Here is a 25,236-nt window from a genome sequence, read left to right on the forward strand (position 1 = left end):
AGACAAAAATGTATTTAAAACATTTATCATTTAACACAGGAAATTGTGTAGCATGTAGAACTCGATATGACGGAATAAAATATGCAAAAATTAAAATACAAAGCCATAGAACCAATGTTAAAACTTCGCTGAGTTTAATTCAATCATTTTTCAGTCTGACATATCTTTACGTTCTAATCAACTTCATCCTGGGAGAAAATCAGTCCGAGAGCTAATGTATTTGGTGACCTGATTTAGTAGGTCTTTCTTCCAGTAAATCTCAACACGATGATCATTAAACTCTGGAAACAACGCTGATTTATGTGGCCTTAGGAATGTGTCCATGTGTGTTGTTTTCTGTATGTTCTAAGCTTAAATAGCCCATTAGCAATCATGTCACGCGCATGCGCTCACAACTGCTTAATACATTCTTAATAAACTAAATATTCATTAAGGCATTTATTTAAACATGCCACTAGTCAACATAAACTGTTATCTAAAACATGTTTCAATGCGATTATAAATAAATAGTAAAACAGTACTTCTCCTATTTGTATTTAAATTTTTAAAAATATCAAAAATGGTTCGCATATTGGTTAGACGTATTTTCAGAATTTTGAAAGGAAAAGAAAATAATCAAATTTTAATAAATCCGCAAGTTTTCTTGTTTATGTTTTAAATGCTATCAAAATCATACAAGTCAAAGAAAAATTACTGAATGATACACTGGTAGAAACAAAACATATTTTAAGATGATGGGAACTTAAATCTCTCTCAACGTTTTGACCCTAATATTAGACGTTCTCCATCCTATTGTGTTTAATTATTAGACTATACGAAGCTGAACTTGTATTTATGCATAGTACATGTAGCTTCATTTGAAACACTATGTGAGCATAGTAGCTATTCTGATTGCATTCTTTCAAACACTGTGTGCATAGTAGCTATTCTAATTGCTTCCTTTGAAACAGTATGTATGTATAGTACATATTCTAATTGTTTCCTGTAAATCATTATGTATGCATGGTAGCTATTCTAACGTCTTCCTTTGAAACACTATGTGTGCATAGTTGCAATTCTAATTATTTCATGTGAATGACTATATATGCATAGTAGATATTTCTAATTGCTTCATTTGAAACACTATGTGTACATAGTAGCTATTTTAATTGTTTCCTGTGAAACACTATATTTGCATGTTAGCTATTCTACTTGCTTTCTGTCAAACACTGTTAGCATAGTAACTGTTCTAATTGCTCCCTTTGAAACAGTCTGTGAGCACAGTTGCTATTCTAATTGCGTCCTATATACCGCTATGCATGACAGTCAGGCTTCCCTTGAATCGCGGCAGATTCGAGGCCAATTTATATTAATATATCGTATGTGTTACTGGATACCTAACCGCTCGGGTGGCCTAGTAGTTAGAGCATCCGCCTCGGATGCGGGAAGTGGTGGGTTCGAACCCGTGCTGAGTCATACCAAAGACTTATACAAATGGTAATAGCAGCTGCCGCGCTTGACGCTCAGCATTAAGATGTTAGTGTTAGGACTGTTCAGCCTCTTGTCAGGATAAAGTGAGTGCTTGGCTGGGACATCATGCTACATGTCTGCGGCATGATGTCCCAGTGCTAGGCATCAATAATAAATATCACAATGCAGACATTGTAGCGATATGACTGGAAAATTGCTAACGCTACGTTAAAAAATCCAAATCACATATACACGCGCGATATGACTGGAAAATTGTTAAAGCTACGTTAAAAAATATAAATCAGATGCACACATACTGGATACATAAGACACCCGGAACATATTTAGAAGAATCATTCTCTATTCAAGCATGTGTATTACGGACCATGTACAGCTATTTTTTCTGCATCTGCATATGGGCATTCAAATAAACGCACACGAAAAAGACGATGAACATTTCTGTCTCATTCCACAAATTCCAGGCAAAGCGTTTAAAATCAAATTCAACAAAAACATAACAATATAATTATATTAATTTGCCAATCAAGCTATAGTTCATTTGAAATATCTTGTTTAAACGCTTGCAACATACTTTGGTTACAAGATTTTAAAGTTTGTATCGGGATTTACTAAAGAGTTTGCAATGCATGGTTTTTAGTGAAACACCTTCAATGGAGGTGTGTGATACTTATTGTCCTTTAATATTTCGTTAGATATTGAATTGTAATAGCATCACAATATCATGTTATAAAGATATATTCTCCTCAAATAACATCAACATAACAAAATCACAGATCACTACCAAATTTTTCCAACATTTTATAGTACATTATGTTTAAGGTATACACCCGTTTCTCCAGTGCACTCCTCAGGAATTCCGGAAGTGACAAGTTAATTTTAATTAATGAATGGGTTGTCAAAAACTACAGAAAGCACATTTAAACTAGGTTTGTGTTTTATCCCTGACATCGTGTTAAAATTTACCGACCAGTCACTAATAAAAATTTATATTGATTACAATAGTCGTTGAAAGCCACCGGGTTTTGTCCAGTATATGATCATAGTTACGACTAACCAGAGAAAAATGGGTTATTGTTTTTACTGTCTTTTTATTTTTTGAATAAACGATGACACAGAAAATGGGGATCTATGGATTATGCTGTGTCAAACTAGAAAGTAACACTGCTTAATAAAACTTTGTTCATAAAAGAAAAGAAGAAAAAGAACACTGCAACATATTACAAGTCATCAAATCATAAAAAATCCTTCCAAAAGACGAAACACAGATTTTATACCTACCATTTAGACCCTCCTTGCTGCGAAACGAGATAGCAATCCAGAGATGAAAGAAGTTTTTAAAATATAAGTCTTTCCCTTTCTAAGGATAAATAATTTTGGACCACTAAGACACATTTTCAGTAAATATTCGCTTTCAAAATTTATAATGGAGATAGAAAAACGTAATTAATATAAAATTGATAGGATTGAACTATTATGTTAAGATACAAGTGTTCAAATTAAACGAAGACCAGGCCCACCACCAACCTCCAACCTTTGTTCAGTTTAAAATAAATGTATTTTACTTTCATTCTTGACAAATTTAACTAAAAAGAAATTTGGTTTTTAAAGGTGGTTTGTATAACAGAAAAATTAAAAACTACACGGGAACTTTTTACTACAGAAGTAATCTTTCTTGTACTGTTTTTGATCATAATGAATGTGGTTGAATCATAGTTACTGTGTTTCTTTTTATACATTTCCACACTGAGAGTAGATGAAACTTTATCGTTTCGTCGTTTCTGACATTTCCACACTCAGTGTGGCTGAAGCATTAATCGATTCATTGTTTCTTATATTTCCGCACTCAATGTAAATGAAGCATTAATCGTTTCGGCGTTTCTTACATTAACACATCGTGTCCAGTTGACACATTACTCATTTCAGTGTATATTACATATCACAAGACCATTGTCCACTCCATTGTATATCAAAAATCAGAACATTATAACATCTGCATAGAAAATAAATTTCAGCAAGGAATGTAGGTTTGATTTTATGACACACAAAGAAGGAATGATTTTTGTCAATATACATTACATTGCAACTAGATGCTCAGTTGCCCATAGGATAGTAATGGTACCAAACGCTGTATCTACAGTATAGCTTCAAATTCCTAGTCCAACAAAAGGTGAGGAAATAAATAGTATTGTGACCTATATATGTTGCTGACATATCGTCAGTGTGTTTAACTTCCTACTTCGACAACAATTTTAATGGTAACGCATACCATCATGACCCATCTTAGTTGCTGGCATATGGCCAGTATGTGTTCAACTTTCGACTCCGACAACAATTTCCAGCTAACAAATACTATCATGCGTAACTGTATGTGCACTAAAAATCATTAGAAAATATTATTAAAAATCATAACAATGAGTCAAGTCTATATGTCTAGCTAATGGAACCTTAGCTAGATTTCCCTGCAAGAGTCTGATTATGTTCCTTTATTTATGTATTAACATAATGTCAGTGTGGAATCGGAAAAAATAGCTATGCGAGAAAGGTTTGATAATGCAATTGCGTGCTTCGTGCCTCGTTTGAACGACAAGTCGATTATGTGATCGCCAATATGTATTTGACTGACATCGCTACGTAATATGTTAATGTTCTCAACTCCATCGATCGAGAAACAAATTTAGAGCTTTCTGCAGTTCCATAGCTAGCATAATGTGGTTTCTGATTGTGTAGAAATCCGATAAATCAGCAAAACACGACAACAGCCTTCAACGGACATGCAGGATCTTACGTTTGCAAAGCAAGAATACTAGCAATGCGCTATACCGGCTTCCTTATCATTCTGACGTTGATATTGATTTGTAAACGAATAACACATGTTAAAGTTATATATAAAAAATTGCCAAAATTATCCGATGCTTGGTTAATATACAAAACAACGTTATGTCAGGTCTCATTTGAACTAAACGTTTCAAGTTTCCTTTCCCTAATTGCTTTGTTGAAAACAATGGATTGTTTATAAAACATTCGATTGTCAACACGTAATATGAAGTCAAACATTTTAAATCCTCTAGAAAATACGGATGGTTCTTAGACGAATTTCGCTATTTCCCGCTTGGGTAGGTCAGGTGAGTTCGTCAACGACGTTGGATATTGCGAAATGCTATGCAGTAAGAGAAAATTGCGTGTTAAGCCGTATGCTTGTATGTAAGGATAGAACTGAACAATTAATTCATTCATAGTTTAGAATCTTATTTAATATGTTAATGTGTAACAATCAGTCTGCAGATGTGTTTACGGTTGTATTTATATATGATTGGAGAGGAGATATTAATTTGTTTGGATTATTCAATGAAATTACAAATTACTCTTATGGACTAAAATACTATTCTATGATTATTGCGAATTTATTCATTTGGGGTATGTACAATGCCATTGTGATATATCAGGACTGTTGGCGGACCAGTGCATTCGAGGATATTAGATTCATTAGGAACATTCCATTCTATTGGTCTTGCGTTGAGCGTTTTAGAGTTATTTTATATTTCATAATACTGTATATTCCTCTTATGTTTGCATGTGATAAGTCAGATAATTAAACTAGTTTTGTTTCATAAACAATTTGGCTTTTCTTCCTTCTGTTAGTTAGTTTACGACCATAGAGTCCTAACACTATATATATAAATATAGTATGAATTATGAATTGCGTTCATACTAAATGTGAAACTGAACAAAACGTTTGCTTGGAAAGTAAACTACATGATATAGAATGCTGAGTAAGTATTACTAAGGGTTGAACAGGCACCATATTGGCAACATATTAGCAAACGACTCAATTTTTTGGGCTATTCGTGAACTCTCTTTATTGTCCCTTGAGAAAGGGTGTGCACATATCTATGTTCGTTTTTACTATGGCTTTGCCATGGTAGCGAAGTCTTACTCTTGACATTTATTCTCTGTGTTACATTCACATTATACGTAATGGAATGATTTGCGAGCCTGACAGCTGAAGGTCTATATTCTGCCTCACAGAAGCGCTTTCCTCTAACAATTTGCACATTTCATCGTGACCCCCCTGCCAGGCTAAATCATAAGGGGTCATTCCTTGCTTCATCAACGCTTGATTTCCATTAGTCGATTTTGGAATCTTCTTATAAGGCCGACATTCTTCATTGGTTCTAACACAGAAGTCTACATCTTCTCTTGCACTTATAAGCTGTTTTGCAATATTCAGTAAATTGTACTCGGCTGCATAATGAAGTGCAGTATAACCTTGCATGTCTTTGACATTAATGTCTATTTGCGGAACTTCTGTAAGATATTTAACCAGCGGCCCGTGAGCCCTTATGCATGCCTCATGTAAAGCACATCTATCAAATTCTCCTCTATAGTTGACGTCACAGCCTTTATCAAGAATCTTGTTGAATAGTTCCACATTGCCACTCTTTGCAGATTCCACCAAACACTTAGAAAAGAATAAGTCTCTTCTTTTTACATTCACATTTGTTAACATTGAATCAAATAGTTCAATGCTACCAAGTTTGCATGCTTCCATTAAAGCAAGCCGTTTTTGTTCTTCGGGCCATTTGTAGCTTTGCAGCAATGTCTGAACTATTTCTATATTTTGACTATGCATTGCTGTGGAAAGCAAATTGGGGTTCGGTCGCGTATCAAATCTGAGAAGAACATCAACAACTTCCTTGCGACCTAACCTACACGCTGTGTGTAACGCGCTTGACTTGACTTTCTCTATTTCTTCATCTTTTTCACGCGGTACACTAAAGCAATTCAGCTTACTTCCATTTTTTGTCTTTTTCCTCGACTGGATCTCCGAATAAATTTCAAGAAGTTTTTCAACTAGCTTTATTCTTGGGCTTTCGTTGTCTGCTGCATAGAATAACATGTCACCACCATGATTATTATTATGCCTAACATGGATAATATAATTTAAGTTACCTGATTCAGTAACCTTTTGAAAGAAACAGTCGAGAAATTTCAAATCCAGGAATGCATTGTGATGTACTACCTCCCATACATTACCAGCCAATATCTCAATCATGAAACGATTGGCAAGGCCTTCAAAATCATGAATACTCAACTCTATCTTACAGCTCTTGTCTCTTTTTCCCCGGCTATATACTACGCGTGGGGGATCGCATGAATTGATAACGACCATTTCGAGCAGAAATCTAAATGGACAGAGCTCAATAATATCTATCAGTTCCGTTGTAGGATATGTAAGTGATACAGCTTCCTCTATGGCTTGATGGGAAAATACATAGCTACCATCATCAACACAAGTTAGAAATGTGTCTGATGTGGCCAAAACCTCCGCGCCCCTCGCAACTGCCATTCGATCTAATGGAACCGCAAAAGTTTTAGATACTCTTGACAAGGCGGATTTGAAAGGTTCTCGAGAAATATCCCTAGATACATCATGGTAAGAAATCGTGCCGCCACATAAAAGAATCACGGCAAGAACACTGTAACGCTCAGTGTGCTCACTTTTCAAAAGTTCGATTTCCATCTTAAGATACTGCACCGGATTTCTAAAGAAGTTCAGTCGCTCGGACGCCCATCTCCTTTCTCTCGTAAAAAGATAACAACTATAAGGAAAGCCGATGGCAGTTTGTATACTAGCTATTTCCTTCATGCACGAAGCACTAATAGTTATCCGCTCACTTAATTCTGTAGCAGAATACCTATGAACGTCTTCTGCCAGTACACAAATAGTTGAAGTTTCAATGTGGCGTCTCAGTATGCGTTCCTTTATTCCTGATATGTCAAAAGTAGACAAGTCCACAATTCGTTCCTCACGAAAGAATTCGAGACCTTGTAGATTATTCTTCACTTCTTCCAGAATATCTCTCCTAGATGTCAAAATGAATTGGACATTTCCCGCTCGAACCATTACCTCCATTTTAGGAAAAAGTTTAGTCCACAGCTTTAAGAGACATGGGTCCAAATGTTTCTTGCCAATAAAATCATCAATGAACACGACCGTATTTCTTTTGCCATTAACAAGTTTATCAAAGCTTGCTGGATCGCTTATGTTTAATTCCAAAAGGATAGTGTTAGTCATTTCTACTTCTTTCATCAGTTTACGGGAGGTCAAGGTTTTTCCATCTCCAAGCTTCCCAATGACGAATACTGCCCCGTACCTTCGCAGAGTGTCCAAAGCTAAATCAAAGGCAGGTGTTTTTTCAAACAATTCCATTTTAAAACTTTCCAACTCTAACTGAGTGTTATCTGAAAGAGAACAAAACAAGGGTAAAAGCAAGCCGTTCATCCTACGAGTCGTCTCGTCTCTTCAGCAAATATTGTCGCTAATGGTGATATAAACGCTACGTTTTGCGTATCAATATCTTATATTTAAATCTGACAATTTACCTTCTTATTTACATGTCTGAAAATTTTTCAGACTTATCAGACACGTTTACATTGAGGTATACGATAAGTCAATAGAACAATAGAGTACCTCATATAGGTCATCATTTAAAATATCCTTTGCCTTTGTCCTCGATCACACGAAATCGCACCCGTATGCATGTGAACCCGTGGATAAAATATATGAACGCTGCCAACAGGCACCCGTGCAATAAAATAGTCATGTGGCATATAGACTACTAACATATATCAGTAACCGACCAAAAAATCGTTATTATAACCACGGTATATATAAAAGGCGCAACAAATCACAAATTTGAGTGATACGTATTTGAAATAATTGTATGGATGCATCGAATTCTGTGATTATTTTAACAGATCAGTGGCAACGTTACATAAATATTAAACCGAAATTTCGCTTAAATGCATTTTATATATATATATATATATATATATATATATATATATATATATATATATATATATATATATATATATATATATATATATATATATATATATATATATATTTGTCACAAAGCCGATAAGGATGTTATATAATTTTTCGAAGACTAACCGAAGCAAAATTAATTAGTTGAGGAAGTATCGTGGAAAAGAATAGATGTATAATTGAGCAAAATTCAAGGAAAAGTATTTAAAGAAAAGGCAAGACTGACAAGGTAATATTAGCATTTGGTCAATGTTTTTTTTTAGTTCAGGTGCAAATGATTTTGATAGACCTAAGCGTCAGATTTTAAAGGATCGCTACACTGGATCATACGTGTTTAACATAACCGGAAGTGAAGGTACGTATTTCAAATGAGAATGTGAAGAAATGATAAGCGGAATCATAGTTTTGTTTTCATAAAATTTACAATTTTTAAATACCAAGCAAATATATCAAAAAGATTCAAAAATTCAAATTGCTGAAGTGTCAGTGTATTCACTGACTATTATCGAGTCCCTACAACGTTTACAAAAACTACCCAGAGGGCATGAGACCAGTATAATAATACTATGGATGTGTGCTGAATGGAGTGCAAAATAATCATGAAAACAGCATAAACAAAACTGATGATACAAAATTTTGTAGCGATACGTTCTAAAGTTTACAGGGACCAGATATAAATACTTCATGAATTTGACATAAAACCAGGAATCGTGGCATCAATAGATAACATACATGTGTGTGTGTGTGTGTGTGTGTGTGTGTGTGTGTACAGAGATGGTGACATGTATAACTGTGCTCTGACGACTAGAACATGGTGGAATTTCAATCAAAATGAAATAGGAAAATTACCAATTAGTTTTCCTCTTATGAAGTTAAAATAATGTAATCTATATTAGTTTACCACCGACCGATCCATGCAAATGAATTCTCTCTCTCTCTCCCTCTCTGATGTCTTTACAAACTAACCAATATATGTACATATATATGTGTGTCTGTATAAATCTCTCTCTCTCTCTCTCTCTCTCTCTCTCTCTCTATATATATATATATATATATATATATATATATATATATATATACCGGCACATACCTATTACGTTCTGCAGATATGGGTCATTGGCATAGCCATTACTTGAAGACACCTCTGCAAATGAGAGAATACAAATTGGATTTGAGTTTTGACATGGCTGTGGTGTTCGTCACATAGAGTGAATGATACATGCATCGCTGAATATTTCAATTAACTATTCTTAGTGATCGTGTTCTCTGTTGGATTCTTACGGCCAGGGAAGACCACTGAGGTCAGAAGACAAAATTCAAAACTTCATGTAATTGATTATTTACAAAATACTTATATATCAAGAAATTAAAGTAAGACTAAATTGTAAATGGCTTGATGAAAATGACAGAAAAAGAAACTAAAAATGAATGTAAAATGCGTGAGGTCCTTTCGCACAAAGTATGTAAGAATCTTTACGTGACATGGACAAATTAAATGGATCCTACCACAGATATATTTCCCATAGTTCATAATGGTAAGATATTAATGAGGCGAATCTTTCCATTAGATTGCCGTGCAAACACTACAATGCGACTCTGAAAAACTTCCATGACAGATGCTTAAGAGATTGAAATGTAGTCATTTGCAGTAATCAAGCAAGTGCAGATTCGTTTATCGTGTCGTGTCAAACAAGGTGCGAGCAAAACTGGCTCCTATATGCTGACCTCATGGTACAAAGCGTTGTAATCTAATTCGCTCGGAAGTGTACGGGTTTTTAATCCTGCGATCGGACGAGCTTCTGTCAGCTTTCTTGGGATGTCCATGGGCAATACACCTTAACCAATATATCTCGGCTATAAATAACCTAATTTTGTTGCTGTGCATTCAAGCACAATACCAAAACCACTTAATTCATCCCGATCCATTTACCGGCTAGAATTAGTAGGTAATCAACCAGATGTCAAACATCACCTGTAATTAGCAATGCAAATCATAACGCAAATCAGATTCATGAAAGGAGCAACCATATCAACAACAGCCAAGCTTGGACAGATACTTGATAATGTTTTCCCTCCTTCATATTGGTATTTCTGCCTTTAAATGTATAGGCAAAGCTATGGGAAATTCATATTATATTTGGGCAAATTTTATATTGTCATTTCATTATAAAGTCATGTGACCGGGCTGGGCTACTACAAATCGTTGTCAATTATAGCAACTCGAATGGACATTAAAAAACTCAAGTGTGCTTTGAATCAACACAACTTACCTCCTTCAAGTTTCAACCACCATTCATTTGTTGTCATTTTCTATTAATGGTATGCTATGCTATTTCCACGATGATACATTTATTATTGGCATCAATAAAGCAAACCACAACTGTACGTACAGAATGGACAACCAACACACCTTTACCAAACGACCATGTGCGATGTGTAGATTTGACGTATTATACACATTATCAGTTCATCAGAATGGACATCCTACACACCTCTACCAACCGATCATGTGCGATGTGTAGATTTGACATACTATACACATTATCAGTTCATCAGAATGGACATATTGCACACCTTTACCAACCATTCATGTGCCATGTATAGATTTGACATACAATAAATATTATCAGTTCATCAGAATGGAGATCCTACACACCTTTACCAACCTATCGTATGCAATGTGTAGATTTGACATACTATACACATTATCAGTTCATCAGAATGGACATATTACACAACTTTATCAACTCATCTTATATAATGTTCAGAATAGACATCCCACACAATTCTAGCAATTCATTATTGATAAGTGCAGTATGGACACGCTACACACCTTTCTCAACTTATGACGTAAGAGGTGAAGAATGAAAATGCTATACATCTTTATCAACCCATCTTGCATATTGTAGTCATTGAAAATATGTTCACTAAAATTCAAAAGCTAATGCATGACATCTTTGTAATACTAAGGTGTATTTAATTTATTGATCCCTTAGTTTCTTCTCTTGAAACAACCTGAGTCATTTGCCTCGCTACTTATTTTGAAAATTTTATTGCATCTTTTATTTTGCCAACAAACAAGATGGGTAAACTAAAGTACCAAGTTAAGGCTTTTGGCTTGTTTACCTAGGTAAATTAAATTATCATACTTAGCAAAACTATTTGGCTGCATTGAGAATGGACAGTACTAAATTTAAAATGGAGACCTTACAGGCATTCCGCATGATTGGATGGTTGATTCAGGAATATACATACCCTCTTTTCTGGTACCATAAGTTAGTGCTCGCTGATTGCAATTCAGTGCGGTGATGTCTGCATCTACGTGCATGGGTTTGCAATCGTTGTTGAGAGATTTGTTAACAACGCATCCAATATCAACACCAGTAGAGTTCTTAATTGTCAAGTTCCGTATAGTTAGGTTGACAGCCGCTGCGTTCCTATTTTCATTCAAAGTCATCGGTTGATCTAACATGCTTGATACATCTGATAGTGAAACCGCTGTTGAGATTGTAAACAAAAATTTACATCAGATTTAGATATGGTGAATGTTCCGCCATTTAAATAGCATTTTTTATATATCAAAGTCATTGCTTTTTTTGTTACTGTAACTATTCGATATAAATAATGGGTCCGAGAGAAGAGGTGGTTGGGTGTACTGCTATGATGCATAGTGTAGCAAGATTTGATGACAGAACCTTTTTAAAATTCTGGTTTATACGCATTGTTGTTCAATTAAGACCCGATGAGAGTGGTGGGCACTGGGAATATATCTCCGGGGCCTGAGCACAGAAGGAGGCCCGGGCCGAACAACACCTTTTAATTGTATAAAATAAGTTTTTGTTTAAACAAGAACTAGGAGAAGTCCGGATGTTTCTTACCCCATGGCCTGTGATCGCTCTCTACTGCCCTGGTTCAATTCCAGAAATGATAAAAACTATGCCAGTTACTTGTTTCAAGATCCAATTCCTTCTTCCAATCTAGTCAAAGTATTGAATACGAAATTGATAGAGTTGTTAGCAGCAATCAAGACTTCTGATCTAACCAATGTTCTCATCAGTATGCGTAGGTTTACGATTAACAGTAGTTTTCAAAGTGCTTTCGCTGTTTCTGACGGTGTTTGTGTCCAAAAAAGGTAAACCACTGATGGTAAGAGTCAACTGAGATTAAATTAGTCTCCTAATGAAATAGTTAGTGTGAGGACGAAAGCTTCCGGTATATCTTCTCTATCCTGTTTGTGTAGGTGAGTGAACAGTTACAATATCGTCAAATATGAATAATAATACTAAACAGTTACGTTTTCACCAAAAATAAAGATTAAGTGATGAAAACTCTGGTTAAAATAAAGGTGGCGAGACAGGGAGAGACAATGACAAACCTTTTTCGACTGCGATCATGTTGTCATTTCGTCTGTAACGACAGTCGAGAGTGGAGGCTGCTGAAACGGTCCGCTTCACTGTATTACTGGGATGGTTGTCACCGAACTTTGTAATCATCATCTCATTCATTATCTCATCATTCAAGCCCTTTAAGACGTAATTAACTTAAAATAGCTACATGAAATTAAAGTAAATGCTTAACAGTGTATCCATCCAGCAATAACCGTATATAAATATGAACATTTGGCTCAAGAATTAGCTACTGAAAACTGGTCATGCAAACATTTCATGCTGCTAACAAAATGAAGGGAACATCTCTGTCAGTTTGTGAAAACAAGAAATGAGCATCATTTCAATTTTGCTCTAATAAGAAATGAACATCACTTTAATTTTCCAAGAATATGAAATTAAAATAACTTTTTTTTTCTAGAAGTTGAAACGAAAATCACTTTCATTTTGCTATAACATTAAATGAACATCACTTACATTTTGCTATAACATTAAATGAACATCACTTTCATTTTGCTATAACATTAAATGAACATCACTTTCATTTTACTATAACATTAAATGAACCTCGCTTTAATTTTACTATAACATTAAATGAACATCACTTTCATTTTGATAGAACATTAAATGAGCATCGGTTTAATTTTACTATAACATTAAATGAACCTCGCTTTCATTTTCACAGAGCATGAGATGAACATCAATTTCATTTTGCTAAAATATGAAATCCAAATCACTTTCATTTTGATCAGAGCACGAAATGAACATCACTTTCATTATGATTAGAACATGCAATGAACATCACATTCATTTTCCTAGAACCAGTGCAAACCATTTTGGTATTTTTTACGTACGCTTTATACACATTTCTTTATTTGTACAAGTAAGCAAATTCCCACTGAAATGGAGAATAGGTACTAACATTTGACATGACATAAATAGGTACTAACATTTACCAAGACATGAATAGGTATTAACAGTTGACATGACATGAATAGGTACAAACATTTTACATGAATATACCTGCACACTCTCAGATCGAGACTCAATACTGCAATATTCAGGTCGCCCTTCCGTAACTGACTTCATCTCCAAATCACAGCTTTGTTTCATGTTTAAACTTCGAGATTTCCCTGTCGATCTAGCCTTGTCTGAGGTCCACGTTTTCCTCCTCTGCTGAAAAGATGCCATACACTGGTGTTTGTGCGGCTTATCCTTCCTGGCATGCATATTTCCTGGAAGTTGTTAAATGTATCAATCTCTTGCAGACCTTCTTGTATAGAACATGGAATTGTTATTTACTGTAGCTTCAAACACTAACCACAAAGCATGGCTGGTAAGGCTGACTCTTTGCTTCTGCATTAAATGTAAGATAAAATATGAATATGAGAGGATCAAGCTGAGATAAAATGTCACAAGACATGCTTTTCACATGCCAATATTTCTCTATGAATAACTTATAAAGCGAACCGTGGTTCAAATTCAGTCATACATGAATCTGGTGTTTGTGACCGTAATGATGAAAATAAAGATTAATTCACTGGATTCGATTCATGCGATGGTTGTCCGAGATATGCGTTGGTACGTTAGTGTCATTTGAATGGATATGTGTAGTTTTTCAGTCTTCTTGTATTTCTGAAGGGATAAAAGACGAGTGAGAATATTCGAATCGAGCAGAGGGTTGGGTCACATTTGCACGTTAATTTATAGTACCGACAAGGTGATTTCATGTTGTCAGAGGTTTCGTCGTACTTGACTGATAAAACGTCAGACTCCTGTGATGTAATCTACAAACAATCTACAGCTTTCATTACCACATGCATGTACGAAAATAACCTTTAGCTTTTCAAACTAATATCAGTTAGGTAAAATAAAATAATAAAAGTTATAAATTATATCTTTTAAAAACCAGCTAATAAGTGATACTCCAAACTCCTTAGTCCAAGATTGGCGATGATGCGGATTTATGGTATCAAACTGATAAAACACAAACTCAGTTAATAGCTGATGACAACAGTCAAGCACATTATCATGTCAATCACGCCACATTAGATCATATCGTACCATCCTATAGCACCATACAGCTACATCCATTCACAAAGAGCACCATTTTGAACTACCAGCTGCTTCACTAGGCGCTTAACATTAAGAGGTTAGTAACACGACTGGTCGGCCTGGTGTCAAGATAATGTGACTGGGTGGGACATCATGCTACATATCTGCGGCATGATGCGCCAGTGTTAAACATCACTATAAACTGCCACATTGCAGACATCGTAGAAATATGACAGGAACATTTCTGAAGTTGCGTTAAAAATCCGAATAACACACACACACACACACACACACATACACATACACTCCTCGCCTACGGCAAGAGATCTTTTATAACTGCTGCATGTGCACGTGTTGGTATCACGATAGCAATTGCTCTTCCCTATACCACAGTGTTAAAGTTCAGTAAAGCAAATTTAATTTCTCTGTTACTTTATTATGCATATTAAACGCTGTCATGGAAATCATTCAACTGACAGTTTGATGAGAAAACCACGTACTCAACAACCCTTAAGAGAGATAACTCTGCCAGGACTAGACAGGGATTAGAGTTATCCTATCCCAGGAGATTCGTTTCACTAATGTACATCACATGTTTAAAAAATCATGAAAAATACAACACATGATTTAAATATAAATTAACATAAACATGTAGCCAAGTAAATCAGCTTTATTTAAGGTTGGACAAACACTGCAACTCTTATGTAATGTACCAGTAGCAGCCAGCTTCGTTGACTTTGTTTGTCTATTTCTGACACCAACACAGAAAAGGTTCCTTACACCTTTAGCTTCTTCCCCTGATCTTGTGCAATAGGTACCGCTGTACCTGCTATTTTATAGCCTGCTTTCATACTGGGTTATACGACTGGTTTTTATTCAGTCATAACACTTACAGCAAACAAATGGAGTATGAATAAATAGCAGTGTTATAAACGACCTTGTTATACTGTTTAGTCAACCCGGTATTCACGAGCAGATCACCCGTTGATTTCAGTCAGTAAGTCAATGCAATTAAATTATCCCAAGACACTTTACAAATATAAATGTTGGTTTCCTCTACAATTTTATTTGTAAGGCATCTTTTTCTGTATTTGGCCTCCATCTAACCGATGTATTTCGAGTATTGTACTGACGTCGAAGCTGAACATAATAAATTACAGAACTTATTTATTTTTAATTGATTATATTGATCAACTTCCACCTGTCATATTGTGCTTAAAATAAAACTTATGTTAATTAATGAGCTGCATGTGTCTAAGTTTCAATAATATGTACTTTACAAGTCCGATCCTAACTCTCCCCAACCCCTACACATATACAACAACCCACTCCCCTACCCACCCCCACTCTCCGATTAACGTTAAGTGTTCCCTCGATGACTAAAGAGTGGATACACTTAGTATTTTCGAGCACGTAAAAGTACACTCTTGTCAAATCGTAGAGGACTTCGGCGCTTGTTTACAAACAACCGAGGTCATACTCAAAACCCAAGAAATCAAATCGAAAGTAAGTGCAAGGGTCACAAAGCGAGAAAATTAGAACACGATAAGCAAAGGCACTGGCAGATACCATATATAACTAAAGCAAAGGCACTGGCAAATACCATATATAACTAGAACCATAATATAGAGCACAATTTGACAAAACAATTTCACGATATCTAGCTCCATTCTAACTCCGTCTTTTGATTGTCAATGCCACGTATCCGTTTGTCTTTTAAAATAAAGATGCGTATACAACAGCAACCAAGCATCTTACCTTCTGATTCCTGGTTGTACATGTGTCTAATATTTGTACATAGAGACAGTCTCCGCTTTCAAAGTAAGAAATGATGTGTTCTTTAGCGTAACATTTTCTCGAAACATCGTTATCAAGAAAATCTGTCAGGTATAAGAATTGCCACACGCTCTGAATAAAGTCAACATAAACATCACAAGGTGATTTGTATACGACTCAGACTTCTGGGAAACCCACTGGCCTACCTTTTAACCCTAGAGTTAGGCTCCGAAAGTCAGCATTGCGCAACGCATATCTTGCATGTATATTTACATTTTTTATGTGAATTTATCGGGCATATTGTCTCCACCTCGATAAGAATACATGGATTGTGTGATACTGTCTGTATCTGCGTGTGTACGTACGTGAGTTAACGCAAGCACAAAAATGTCGCACATCAACTACACTTAGAATGTGATTAATGCAAAGTCTGGAATAAACACTGGCCTGCGGTTTTACACTGTTAGTCCCACTCCAAGTGACTGGATAGGAAACAAATAGCAACTTGAACGGAAAAGGTTGAGCACTGAAGAAAGGGACTTATTCTTGCTGTAGTATTAAGGGACAATGGTAATACGAATTGTCCTAACGAGTGGTTGGGTGTGGTACAGTCAAATATCACGTAGCAGTGAGTTTAAAGTTATATAGTATTAACTCAAACATGGTCATCTGAATAATGAGAAGTAAACTGTTTTACGTAAAATGTATTTATATGAGTTAAAATAGGCAATTTAATGTTGTAATTTACGCGCAATAGATCACGGCACTGGGATATAACTGGGCTATTTCATTGTGGTTATCTGGTTACATGATAACTAAGCAAAAAGCAACGAGCGTTATATTGGGCATTGGGCATTGCATAAAATGCACGCGACAAACATCACGATGCGATATAATGGGGGCCGCCAAATTGGTTTTCTTCCATTCAACCTGTCTCTTGACTTACATTCATATTACTCAAACGTATGTAACCCAATGGCTATCATCCTTTCCAATAGAAAGAACAGTTGTGGGCGATACTGATAATTGCAAAGAGAATTTTTCAAACACTATAAAATGACTTCTATGCATGTTTCCATTTAACATTTGTTCATCTCAACTTTCACCAAACGTACTTCTCTAAGTGTTAATTGCAAAACATTAGATCTGCGTGTATATTCAGTCTTTCAGTCATGATACCCATCTACAAATACTGAAAGTACCTGCTATTAACTACTTATTCTAAATATTCTCACTACTAAATGGTGCATGATACTTAATTGAAAGAAATGGGACATCACTATTACCAGAACTAGTAGCGATTTCTTCACAGTGTCTTACCCCATCCCACCTGTGCTGAATTTTTAAATACCAATAGCCCCCTTAACAAAAACAATATTTTGTCAGATGTATTAGGCTTTTATAAAGGTCACCTGTTCGAACGAAATTTTGGCTCTCAATGCTGTTTCGATAAATGATAGCTTGCACGGTTTATGCAATGGCGAGTTAACCTTAAATATTGGCAATATAAACAGTTAATGCCCCATCCCAACATATGTCCATAATTAATGTTAGTATTATATATCGAACTATATATATTACGATGCTTAATATAGTTGCAAGGACAGTAAACAAAAGTTGTATTTATCTGTCCGTATATATTTATTATATTGGATATTAGTAGCATATGTCTTATTGATTCCATGTTGCATCGATCAATATATAGAAAAGTTCTCATTCGGAAATAAATATGAAATATATCCATACATTATTCATCCTTGAGCTATCGTCATTGAGAGCGGCAGAACTGTTATTCGAAAAACGCTAAAAGGATATGTGCTCACAGAGCAACTCCATCAACACAATAACAGATTGTCTCCCTTGTCTATTTTGCTCGATATACTGTGTCTTTATGTATGAATAGTGAAACAAATAGAAAGAGAAAATAAAAATATTATCTCTTTTTTGCTCAGCGTTTCCTCTCACTGACAAGAATTGACACCAATGGACTCCTCCGATTTTGACGTTACTCTTTAAATGACAACTTTATTAAAAATGATTTTGGATAGTGGACTGTTTTGGGACAAGGGAAATTGTACATAGCGACAAGGGACTGGGCCTGTCTAGGGGCAATAGGAATTTAGCATGGTGGGACTATGTGGGGCACTATATATGAATTAAACATGGATTGGACTGTCTAGGGATAAGGGAAATTTAGCATAGCGACAAGGGAAATTTAGCATAGCGACAAGGGAAATTTAGCATGGCAGGATTGTATAGAGACAATTGGACTTTCACATAGGTTAGTCTAGGGACTAGAAAGGACATGGGTAGGACTGTCTAGGCACAAGGGAAATTTAACATACCGACAGCGGATTGTGACTGTATAGCGACGAGGGACATTTACCAACGGTGGGGCTGTATAAGCGAAATGGGAATTTAACATGGTGGAACTTAATGTTGCACTAGATAGGAATTGAACATGGATGAGACCGTATAAAAACAAGGGGAATCCCTTACACCACAAAAAATATTATCCATCAAATTAACTATTCTATGTAACACTCCCTAAACACACTATCCCAAAAGTCTTGTTTTATACCTCAGAATGTAAACGAAGAATACGAAATCTCACAAAGAGACTATCCCTTAAACCACAAAAGATATTATCCATCACAACACTATACTATTCAGCGATTCAAGCTCACTATCCAAAATGCCATGTGTTAGCTTAGAATATAAGAGAACGGGATGCAATCTCACAAAATAAACTATCCCTTACATCACGAAAGCACAATCCATCACACCACTATATCATTCAACATCCCTATTATATTTAACATCATATACATACACTATCACCTTGTGTTAGTTTAGAGTAAAAGAGAAGGAGGTGAACGCAAACAAAACATGCACACCTTTTATACAATCCAACACTACATACAACACATTTCATTACACCATATACACGATCTGATACCTAACACATCATTCCGAAAAGTCCTGTGCTAGCTCAGAGTGTCAGAGAAGGCGCTAAAATCTCACAAAATATACTGTCCTTTAAACCACAAAAATGCTTTCCATCACACCAGCTATACCATCAAGCATATCATACTCACTCTCCAAAATGCCTTGTGTTTGCTTAGAATGTAAGAGAAGGGAACGAAATCCCACAAAATAGGCTATCCCTTACACAGCAAAACCACCATCCATCACGCCACTATATCATCCATCATCCCTGTTCTATTCAATATCCTATCCACACACTATCACAAGTGGCCATTTTTAGTGTACAGGTTAAGAGCAGAAGATGAAATCCCACAAAAATACTCTCACATATCTTATATACCATCCAACATTCAAGTATGCACTACATCCAAAACGCCTTAAATTAACTTAGAATGAAATAGAAAGAGAAGAAATCTCACACACATAAAATCGAATACATCACCTATATCATCCCTCACCCCTTACCCCTTATACACACAACACCTTGTGTTAGCTTAGAGTAACAGAGAAGGAGATGAAATCAAACAAACCATACACACTGGACTTGCCGTCCAAATCCCATAAAAAAACTATCCATTACACCATCTATACAACCTATCTCCTAAATCATTATTCAAAAATGTCCTGCGTTAGCTTAGAGTGTCCGAGACGGAGACAAAAATCTCACAATATATATCCCTTACACCAGAACAATAATATCCATTAAACCAATTATACCATCCATTATATCATACGCACTATCCAAACACCCTGTGTTAGCTTAAAATGTAAAAGAATGAGATAAAATCTCATAAAAAGATAACCAAAAATACTATCTGGAAAAATCGCTAGTGTCGATTGTATGGTCACAATATTTAACAAACACGCGGCGGAGCGGATAACCTTGACCTTAATATTATAAACATAAAAATGTATAAAGTAGAGATAGTAGTAAAACAAAAAAGCCATATTACATGTATTAAAAATATACGCTAGCTAGAGACATAATAAAGAGATACATTTAGAGATATAGACGATTACATGCAGAGACATAGATATGCATACAATGCATTACAAATAGCTTTAATGTATCTTACCAATGTAACTTACTACTGTCTGTAAAAATAAAGTTTGGTCAGCCAATAAATATTTCGAATTCGTCTAAATACTGTACTGGTCAGTCGAAGATTGATTTATATTCGCAAGCTGTGCTGATTTTCATTCAGCTCCAAAATTTGTGGTAAATCTTATCGAAAAAAGCACTACCTATTAACGCCTCATCTTGTAGGAAAGTCATAGGGACAAATCTAATATCTTTTTTATAGCCACAACTTATGGAAATTCCAATGGAAAACCCCAAGTCTATATGTAAAGCCTAAAAATGTCAGGCTTCAATGGCTTCACTGTACTATATACACTAGGGGAAACATGGCAGCAGCGTTGCAAGTAGCTGACCTAAATACGCGTTACTATACATAGGTATGTAGAAGAAATGATTTAATAGGGACAAAGGGAGTTTTATAAGGACAAGCAAAGACCACTGCATACACACACACACACACACACACACACACACACACACACTCCAACGTTATGTGTTAGCTTAGAATGGAAACGTGGAAGATGAAATTACGTAAAATAGACTATTTCTTACACCACGAAAAATACGTTCCATCAAATTAATTATACCATTTAACACCCCTAAACAAACTATAATAAAATTCTCTTTTTTAAAAATAACTATCCCTTACACCACAAAGATATTATCCATCACACAACTATGCTATAAAGCATACCATACTCACTATCCAAAATGCCCTCTTGATCCCATCCTTGTTCTACTTCCGCTCTAGTCCTCCATTAGTATTCCTTGTGCTGCCTAGTAAAGAGAGTCGACTTGAAACATTGATTTGGAAATCGTATTGACATTGTTTATATATTATGTTTAATGATAAAAACAATGCCAATCAGTGGCACAAGTAGCAACACTTTTTGTGTGTGCCTAATTTAGTATACATTGTTTGTAATTTTATATTAAATGGGATCCAAAGCCTTAGTTTTGGCCATAACGTTAGGTGGATCGTGTGGGGCCTTATCATTGTTCATTAATACATAATAAGAAGAAATACTAACAAAGAGTTAGATATTTTTTAATGTGGTTTTATTGTCTCTACAGAGACAATAAGCTACGTACTTAGAGTCACTTAAGAGATACTAAAGATACAATAACAATACATTAAAATAATGTCTCTAAACATGCAGCTAACTAAGTACCTAAGAGGTATATATTACTGAAACTAATCCTATATATCTGTAAATAAATATTTAAAAAATAATTTAAAGCGGAGTGGATAAAATATAGTACCTCCGCTGACTACTCTAATCTACATCATAATAGAATAGTAACCTCACTGCTAGTTACTATAAATAAAATATCTAAAAATAACTAAGAAATCTCATCTTCGGTTCAGCTAAAGCTCGAGCAGCTCTTTTTGTATTTCTTGTTTATTTATTACATAACTAACATATGAACATTTGAACAGGGCCTCATGCGAGTTGCCAAGAGCGCTAACAAAGACTAAACCTTTGAATCCCGAATATGAATCATCCTAATATAATACTATACATTACTATTCAAAGAAAAATAAAATATAAAAATAGAGACATAGAAATAGAGACATTAAATTACCATACTTACATACAGGACCTATACAAGACATAGAAATGAATGAGACATACAAATTCAATGGATATAAACTGTTCGAACTAACGTACCAATTCTCTATACTCTATCTAGCTCCAACTAGATCCTCTTCCTACTCCGGTCGACCAGAGCAGGAAGGATATCTAGTCGAAGCTAGATGGAGTGTATAGACAAAAGTGTCATTACTTGTGCCACAATAGGCGTTAGCAAAGTCTTTTGAAAGGCACTTACATAAAGTAGCTAATATATGCATGCAGAAGTCACTGTAATATGTCTCTTAACAGCACTTTCCTATATGCTCATCACTTAAATATACATATTCCATATCCTATTATTATATGCATATTTTTGTCTAAGTTAACTTTACATTGTTAGAATCGTGCAATATTTTACGATACTGCACACCTTCATAGTGTTTTCGCGTGCACAACACGTGTGCCCAATAGTGTATTAGGAAATACTTTCTACACAAATCATCTACACTCTTGTAGCAGACGATTTACGGTTTGGTTTATAAAATTACTTTCTGAATAAACTAAAGCAGATGTTTCGTGGACTGCTTCATACCAGCTGCTTTGCCCTATTCCGCGTTAACATTTTTGATACAATGTTTCGGATTTAGGTTAGCGATAGACTCCAGAGAGTTCATAAAATTGCTGTTCCCTACAAATAACATCCAAGTGACAAGACATAAATGTATCGTCTTTAGCTTGTAAGATTGTAAGAAGAATGCCAAAAAATATGCTTACAGTTTTACATCCTGAATTTTCAAAAATGGTACTTTCTTTGTTTTTCAAATCCGAATTACATGAGAAATGTCATGGGTTCCAAAGCTTCATTACACATTTCGAAATTGTACTGTAATTTCGACTACATTCTAAATGCAATTAAATCCTCCGTACTGCACTCAAAATTAAATGAACATTATATTCTATAGCGTCTATTTCATAATTACAATTGAAAGACTTCATATTTTTCGCACATTATGATTCAAAATTTTCAATAACAGAACGGAAACATACATGCAAATATCAACACCCTGCTACCTCGCTGCTGAAATCAGATTACTTCGTGTAGAATTGGCACAGAAAAATCCAGTCCGTAATCACGACATTTTGCAGAATCGACAAAAACACCTGTTGGATGGCATGTAGGGTATGTATATTTTGTTTGCTTTCATCTCTTCTCTTTTACACTAAGATAACACAAGGTGTTGTTTGTGTGTAAGGGGAGTTAGGAATGTAATATTTTATGTTTTGGATATTATGTTTGTGAGATGTCTTCTCTTTCTCTTACATTCTAAGCTAACAAATGGCGTTTCGGATAGAGTGCATAATTGGATGTTGGATAGTATATAAGGTAGATGATAGTATTGTTGTAGGATTTCATCTTTTTCTCCTAAACTCTTAGCTAAAAATGGCAGCTTACAATAGAGTATGTATGGGATGTTAAATAGAATAGACGTGCTGAATGATATACTGGTGTGATGGATGGTGCTTTTGTGATATAAGGGATAGTTTTTTTGGTGAGATTTCATCCCTTCTCTTACATTCTAAGCGAACACATTGCATATTGGATAGTGAGTACGATCTGCTGGATAGCATAGTGGTGTTATGGATAATATTTTTGTGGTGTAAGGGATATTCTCTTTTGTGAGATTTCGTCTTCGTTTACATTCTGAGCTATAAAACAAGACTTTTTGGATAGTGAATCTAGGGGGTGTTAAATATAATAATTAATGTGATTTTAGTATTTTGTGTGGTGTAAGCCATTCTCCTTGTCCCTATACAGTCTCATCCATGTTCAATTCCTATCTGGTGCCCCAGATAGTCCTACCATGTTAAATTCCCATTGTCGCTATACAGTCCCATCCATAGTAAATTTCCCTTGTCGCTATACAGTCACAATCCCTTGTCGCTATGTTACATTTCCCTTGTCCCTAGACAAGCCCATCCATGACTTCTCTGTTTTTAGTTAGGCCCACTTATGACCTTTTTGTCCCTAGTCTAACCCATGTTAAAATCACAATGTCGCTATACAGTCACATCATGGTAAATGTCCCTTGTCCTATACTGTCCGAATCCTTTGTCGCAATATAAAATTTCCCTTGTGCGTCCCATCTATGTCCAATTCCTGTCTAGTGCCCATGATAGTCCCACCATGTTAAATTTCCATTGTCCCTAGACAGTCTCAATCCTTTGTCGCTACGTTAAATTCCCCTTGTCCCTATACAGTCCCCACCAATGCTCAATTTTGCCTTGTCCCTAGACAGTCACAATCCACTGTCCCTATACATTCCTATGTTAAATTCCCCATGTTAAATTCCCCTTGTTCGTAGGGTACAAACACCCAAATTTATGATTCAAGTCCCATTGTACGTAGTATATCCCAATTCACACTAATATGCTTGCCCTACGGATGTAAAGCTCTGTATGACAAAAATAGAACGAAAAGCTTACCCAAGTATTACCCTCGAATAGTGTATAAATTTGAACTGCAGCTTTTTCCAAACAACGATAAATGCTGAAAGAATGAATATAAATTATGTCGCATTCTTGCGATCTACTAAGTGTTACTGTTTCCGCATGCATTGAACAATTTAGGATGCACAATCCAGTTAGATACATCGACTGCTGTTACGGTTCTTTACATATGGGTTATTATAACATTCGACGTACCATGATATGTTGTGCAAGTCATTACGTTCTCCATGTATGTCTACTGAACACACTCTGTTGTGCAAGAAATTACGTCCTTCATTATTACTGGCTAAGCCAACAGCAATGCGACGAAGGGTTATTCCCCTAAATTCATTGCTAAAAACAGAAATGAAGTCATTACTGCACAGTGAAATTGCAAATATTTATAGTTTCGTTATCTAATATACCTTACTTGATAACACCGTGTTAGGAACGATACACTTTAATATCGTGTTCAGTAAACCGTATCAAGTTAGTTAACGGTTTTCAAGTCGAAAAATATATCAATAGTAAAATTAATAATAATACAGATAGCATTTATCAACACTGACGTAATATCTAAATTGT

At 35.4% G+C, this 25,236-nt stretch overlaps 1 protein-coding gene across 6 annotated transcripts; it reads right to left on the reverse strand.

The window, feature by feature from the left end:
* Window positions 1-1,857: 1,857 nt before the first annotated feature.
* Window positions 1,858-24,798, reverse strand: LOC149791808 (uncharacterized). 6 transcript variants are annotated; one of them, XM_089970310.1, is made up of 7 exons: window positions 24,649-24,798; window positions 21,291-21,364; window positions 13,711-14,043; window positions 12,678-12,825; window positions 11,558-11,800; window positions 9,393-9,446; window positions 1,858-7,713 (listed from the first exon to the last, which is right to left on the reverse strand). In XM_089970310.1, exons 3-7 carry the CDS (start codon window positions 13,915-13,917, stop codon window positions 5,432-5,434), a joined length of 2,934 nt encoding a protein of 977 aa, XP_089826436.1. In that variant the 5' UTR covers window positions 13,918-14,043; window positions 21,291-21,364; window positions 24,649-24,798; the 3' UTR covers window positions 1,858-5,431. The 6 variants fall into 6 exon arrangements, with proteins under 6 accessions (XP_089826436.1, XP_089826438.1, XP_089826434.1 ...); XM_089970312.1 differs by lacking the exon at window positions 24,649-24,798 and adding an exon at window positions 22,261-22,357 and having other exon boundaries at window positions 13,711-13,922; XM_089970308.1 differs by lacking the exon at window positions 24,649-24,798 and adding an exon at window positions 22,261-22,357.
* Between the last annotated feature and the right edge of the window lie 438 nt (window positions 24,799-25,236).

Source organism: Sinohyriopsis cumingii, chromosome 9, assembly GCF_028554795.1.
Source record: "Sinohyriopsis cumingii isolate HCF-2022 chromosome 9, ASM2855479v2, whole genome shotgun sequence".
Taxonomy (NCBI): Eukaryota; Metazoa; Mollusca; class Bivalvia; order Unionida; family Unionidae; genus Sinohyriopsis; species Sinohyriopsis cumingii.